At 20.4% G+C, this 7,500-nt stretch overlaps 1 protein-coding gene across 4 annotated transcripts in view; it reads right to left on the reverse strand.

Annotated features, from left to right (window-relative positions):
• The window catches only part of LOC107692687 (required for meiotic nuclear division protein 1 homolog), an 8,450-nt gene extending 1,587 nt beyond the window's left edge, over positions 1–6,863 (reverse strand). Inside the window, exons 1-11 of one of the 4 annotated variants that reach the window (XM_016491872.1) lie at positions 6,369–6,479; positions 5,921–6,029; positions 5,611–5,758; positions 5,432–5,540; positions 5,242–5,317; positions 5,115–5,154; positions 1,376–1,476; positions 1,163–1,269; positions 1,006–1,070; positions 753–829; positions 538–658 (exon numbers count right to left, since the gene is read on the reverse strand). In XM_016491872.1, the coding sequence (XP_016347358.1) occupies positions 538–658; positions 753–829; positions 1,006–1,070; positions 1,163–1,269; positions 1,376–1,476; positions 5,115–5,154; positions 5,242–5,317; positions 5,432–5,540; positions 5,611–5,758; positions 5,921–6,027 (951 nt within the window). In that variant the 5' untranslated portion in view covers positions 6,028–6,029; positions 6,369–6,479. The other 3 variants (XM_016491868.1, XM_016491860.1, XM_016491855.1) reach the window with 3 other exon arrangements.
• Positions 6,864–7,500: the final 637 nt, after the last annotated feature.

Here is a 7,500-nt window from a genome sequence, read left to right on the forward strand (position 1 = left end):
ATAAAAACATCACAATAATCCACAAGTAATCCACACCACTCCAGTCCATCAGTTAACATCTTGTGAAGCCAAAAGATGCATGTGTGGAAGAAACAAATCCATCATTAAGATTTTTAACTTCAAACCGTTGCTTCTGGCTAAAATACTTAATTATGGGTTATGGACTAGTATTTTGGCCAGAAGTGACGGTTTAAAGTTAAAACACCTTAATGATGGATTTATATCTTACAAAGCAGCTTTTCAATTCACAAGATGTTAACTGATGGACTGGAGTGGTGTGGATTACTTGTGGATTATTGTGATGTTTTTATCAGCTGTTTGGACTCTCATTCTGACGGCACCCATTCACTGCAGAGGATCCATTGGTGAGCAAGTGATGGAATGTTACATTTTTCTAAATCTGTTCTGATGAAGAAACAAACTCATCTCCATCTTGGATGGCCTGAGGGTGAGTAAATTTTCAGCCAATTTGAATTATTGGATGAACTATTCCTTTAAGACAGATGCAAATAAATCTTTGCAAGTACTTTCACTAACCTTAACTCTTCTGTTAATATTGAGGAACTGACAGGTCTTTTCATAGAGCTGCTCGAGATCTTCTCTGTCCCAGTAGAAATCAGGTGTGATCAGTAAGTCAGAGCTGAGGTTTATGCAGTGCCTGTAAAAGTTTAAAAAGACTGTGAGAATTAAACAGAGCGGCAGGTTATCTCATACAAAATAAACCAAATAAAGTGATACAAAATCAGCCTGACCTGAGGGAAAAGAGCTCCCCTATCTTCTGCATAACTTCAGCCCTAGACAGTTTCACTCTCTGTCCAGACTTCAGCATCTGTTAAAAAGGTTTATGACTATAATTACAACATTTCAAACAGAAGTATATTTGCAGTTTCAGAAAAAACAGAACAGCTGTTCACATCTGTGCTTTTTAATATACAGAACAATTTTAACTAGCAAAAAGCAACAAATGCTGGTATTACCTATGAAAGAGTACATAAGTGGATCTACCTCTGGAATTGACTGGATGGACTCAACAAAGTTGTCGAGAGAGACCTCCCATATTGCTAGTTTTACTGAAATCATGCAAGTTTAAAGCAGCGTCATCAATGTTTTCAATGTTTCTACAATTTATGAATACTTCATAAAAATGCAAACATTACCCCACCTGACAGAGATAAAGCATTGGAAAATGCAAACTTCTCCAGAACAACCTGATCATAATCCATCTCTTCATTAAACAAGAAAATTCCACGATGGAGCTTTGAATTACCCCTAAACCAACAAATAAATAAAATATGGAAAAAATACTTCAACTTTCAGTAGGTATTATATGATTTGAATATATGTTGCATTAAGAAATGAAGGATTTGTTACTCACTCTCCTACTGTATAAGTGATCTCTTCATTTTCCCAGTGGACCAGAGCGACTTCATAGGGTTGAATTTCATGCTGTTCCAATATCCTCATCATTACATATATATATGTATATACATATATACATATATATACGTATATACATATATACATACATACATATATATACATACATACATATATATATATACATATATATATATATATATATATATATATATATATATATATATATATATATATATATATATATATATATATATATATATATATATATATATATATATATATATATATATATATATATATATATATATATATATATATATATATATATATATATATATATATATATATATATATATATATATATATATATATATATATATATATATATATATATATATATATATATATATATATATATATATATATATATATATATATATATATATATATATATATATATATATATATATATATATATATATATATATATATATATATATATATATATATATATATATATATATATATATATATATATATATATATATATATATATATATATATATATATATATATATATATATATATATATATATATATATATATATATATATATATATATATATATATATATATATATATATATATATATATATATATATATATATATATATATATATATATATATATATATATATATATATATATATATATATATATATATATATATATATATATATATATATATATATATATATATATATATATATATATATATATATATATATATATATATATATATATATATATATATATATATATATATATATATATATATATATATATATATATATATATATATATATATATATATATATATATATATATATATATATATATATATATATATATATATATATATATATATATATATATATATATATATATATATATATATATATATATATATATATATATATATATATATATATATATATATATATATATATATATATATATATATATATATATATATATATATATATATATATATATATATATATATATATATATATATATATATATATATATATATATATATATATATATATATATATATATATATATATATATATATATATATATATATATATATATATATATATATATATATATATATATATATATATATATATATATATATATATATATATATATATATATATATATATATATATATATATATATATATATATATATATATATATATATATATATATATATATATATATATATATATATATATATATATATATATATATATATATATATATATATATATATATATATATATATATATATATATATATATATATATATATATATATATATATATATATATATATATATATATATATATATATATATATATATATATATATATATATATATATATATATATATATATATATATATATATATATATATATATATATATATATATATATATATATATATATATATATATATATATATATATATATATATATATATATATATATATATATATATATATATATATATATATATATATATATATATATATATATATATATATATATATATATATATATATATATATATATATATATATATATATATATATATATATATATATATATATATATATATATATATATATATATATATATATATATATATATATATATATATATATATATATATATATATATATATATATATATATATATATATATATATATATATATATATATATATATATATATATATATATATATATATATATATATATATATATATATATATATATATATATATATATATATATATATATATATATATATATATATATATATATATATATATATATATATATATATATATATATATATATATATATATATATATATATATATATATATATATATATATATATATATATATATATATATATATATATATATATATATATATATATATATATATATATATATATATATATATATATATATATATATATATATATATATATATATATATATATATATATATATATATATATATATATATATATATATATATATATATATATATATATATATATATATATATATATATATATATATATATATATATATATATATATATATATATATATATATATATATATATATATATATATATATATATATATATATATATATATATATATATATATATATATATATATATATATATATATATATATATATATATATATATATATATATATATATATATATATATATATATATATATATATATATATATATATATATATATATATATATATATATATATATATATATATATATATATATATATATATATATATATATATATATATATATATATATATATATATATATATATATATATATATATATATATATATATATATATATATATATATATATATATATATATATATATATATATATATATATATATATATATATATATATATATATATATATATATATATATATATATATATATATATATATATATATATATATATATATATATATATATATATATATATATATATATATATATATATATATATATATATATATATATATATATATATATATATATATATATATATATATATATATATATATATATATATATATATATATATATATATATATATATATATATATATATATATATATATATATATATATATATATATATATATATATATATATATATATATATATATATATATATATATATATATATATATATATATATATATATATATATATATATATATATATATATATATATATATATATATATATATATATATATATATATATATATATATATATATATATATATATATATATATATATATATATATATATATATATATATATATATATATATATATATATATATATATATATATATATATATATATATATATATATATATATATATATATATATATATATATATATATATATATATATATATATATATATATATATATATATATATATATATATATATATATATATATATATATATATATATATATATATATATATATATATATATATATATATATATATATATATATATATATATATATATATATATATATATATATATATATATATATATATATATATATATATATATATATATATATATATATATATATATATATATATATATATATATATATATATATATATATATATATATATATATATATATATATATATATATATATATATATATATATATATATATATATATATATATATATATATATATATATATATATATACATATATATATATACATACATATATACATATATACATATATATATCTCAATACTCCAGTATTCAGTGTCACATGATCCTTCAGAAATCATTCTAATATGCTGATTTGGTGCTCAAGAAACATTTATGATGAACATAATGATGCTGAAAATTCAGCTTTGCATCACAGGAATAAATTACATTTTAAAATATTTTCAAATAGAAAAAAGTTATTTCAAATTGTAATAATTTTTCACAACATATTTATCAAATAAATGCAGCCTTGGTGAGCATAAGAGACTTTAAAAACATTAAAAAAATCTTAATTATTCTAAATTTTATGAATAAAAAATAACTACTACTCACAGTTTTCTCTTCAACGTTCCAGAACACCACGGAGCCCTCTCTATATGGTAAACAAAACCAAAAATAATTACCAATTGGCTGAAATCAAAACCCAGAAATTAAAGTGAAAAAACATCATTCAGCATACCTGAAGACGAATATTGTGCCACTATCATAAGGTTTTGCAGCATTCTCTGTTCCCATAACCAAAACATTAGAAGCATCTGAAACCCACAAGATGTATTTACTACAAATGTGTATCCTTCAAACAAGAATGGAATGCACAGTTTTCTATGTACGGTCAAAAACATTAAAAAAAGTGATGCAGATGAACTGACCTCTGGGAAATTCTTTGATTTCAATGAAGCCATGAGCTATGAGATCGTGACAGAGGTTTGGTAAATGGTACTGATCTGCAGTTGCGTATGCAATGCACTGCATCATGTCCTGAAAAACATAGTTAGATACATAATTATATATGCCATAGATGATTCTAACGTAAACAATTGGCACACACCTCCTCCAGACTGGGCTGATTGGTTCGTGAAGGTTGTTTGGTTCTTGGTCCCTTAAAGGTCCTTTTTCCAGGCAAGCTTCCTTGTTTCAGCACTGTTTTGGTGGCGGTTGTTGTTGTGGACTGCAATCTCATTTGTAATCTCCATGTTCTGGATTTTAAATTTAAAGGAGTCAGTCTTTCAAAAAGTGGTCGCTGACACGCTCCTCTCTGCAATAAGCATCTATGGTAATGTAAACTGGTGTGACAATTCCTCCAGTCTCTAAGAAGGTTTAGTGAAGATGCACTGGATGCCAGTGTTGTGCAGTTTAACCTGTTGGCGGGGACACCGTTTAATCCATTTAGTGTCCTGAGAGCAAATCCACAGGCTTGTGTCCTTTTCAAAGGCTGATGTAACCTCCATAAAATCTTGAGAGACATGCCTGTATGAATCAAGCAGTTTCAGCATTAAAATAGTGTTAAATTATGTCTATATCAGCATGCATGTAGTGACCAAGAGGCCTTTATTTTAACTGACTTTGACAAGCATGGCAACACACTGCATTGGTCATATCTGATCATATATAACCCTCTTGGTGGTTCATTATGAAGGTCAACTGAAGCAAATACAAAGAAGGAAAAACACGTTTCTGCTTCGTACTGATCAGCTGACATAAAGCAGATACACTTTAAATTGTTTTGGACTCTACTGTAAACGCGAGCTGCTTACATTTGATTCTAATAATTCACAGTAATTCATTCGCTTTAAACCTTCAGCGTACCTGCCGCGTACCGTCCCGCCAAATATTAGAACGTTCGGTGACAGAAACTGTTAAACTGTAGATACAAATGTTGCAACATTCTCAAACATTCACATAACGTTTATTTGACAGTTCGACCTGCACGACTGATCCGGGCACTTCCTGTATTTTGGTGACGTCAAATCGGACGTAAAAGTCGCTCCGCCCATGGATATATAAATACCTAGACGCCTCATTGGCCGCTTTGAGCCGTTGCTACATGTGGAAGAATTGACAATAAAGCAGACTTGACATTTGAGCTTTTCTTGTGCTTCAGGTCAGAACACAGCTCATTCCCTTTGAAATACTGGAAGAAAATCTAAATAATAAAAATGACCAAAAAACATACAGAAACAACTGTTCAGGCTTACCTGTGTAAGATAATACCCTGAGATCTGTTTGTATTATTGTGCGACGGTTTGCAGATGCCCAAGCTGCCGACGAGTCAGGTATGTTTTCGCCTGTCGCACCAATATGGCGGCGATGTTGACGTGCGGTCGAGCGGCCAATGAGGCGTCTAGGTATTTATTATGTCTATGGATCCGCCCCTGCAGACTAATTTGGATTTTATGAATTTTCTTCTTCTTTTGGAGTTTTATGGCGGTCGGCAAACAAACGATAGGTGCATTCCCGCCACCTACTGGGCTGGAGTGTGGACCATTGATGGAATAGGGAAAAAAATATATAATAATAATAGAAAAAATTTAAATAAAAAATTAAACCCTTCTAAATCCTGTTAAACAGATCTACTTTTTTTAAAGAATGTTATTAAAGCATTATATATTTTATAATGATTCAAGCCATTATTCAACAAAGTTTTAAGTGTAATATTTTCTATCCCTATTTCTTTTAATTCTTCCAACAGAAATGCTCTTTCATTATCATAAGCAGAACAACGTAATAGTGCATGCTCTACTGTTTCTGGTAATCCACACAGACTACAGTTCCCAGACTCATGCTTTTTTAAATTAATTTTATTTTGAACCTATTGTTTTATTTGGTAAATGGCGTGTAAAACACATGTAAATTTAAGTTTGTTACGTTTGTTCTCTTAAATATGTTAAGAGATAAACTATTTTATCTATCTATATATCTATCTATCTATCTGTCTGTC

The sequence above is a fragment of the Sinocyclocheilus anshuiensis genome, unplaced genomic scaffold, assembly GCF_001515605.1.
Source record: "Sinocyclocheilus anshuiensis isolate Anshui unplaced genomic scaffold, SAMN03320099.WGS_v1.1 scaffold261, whole genome shotgun sequence".
Classification (NCBI taxonomy): domain Eukaryota; kingdom Metazoa; phylum Chordata; class Actinopteri; order Cypriniformes; family Cyprinidae; genus Sinocyclocheilus; species Sinocyclocheilus anshuiensis.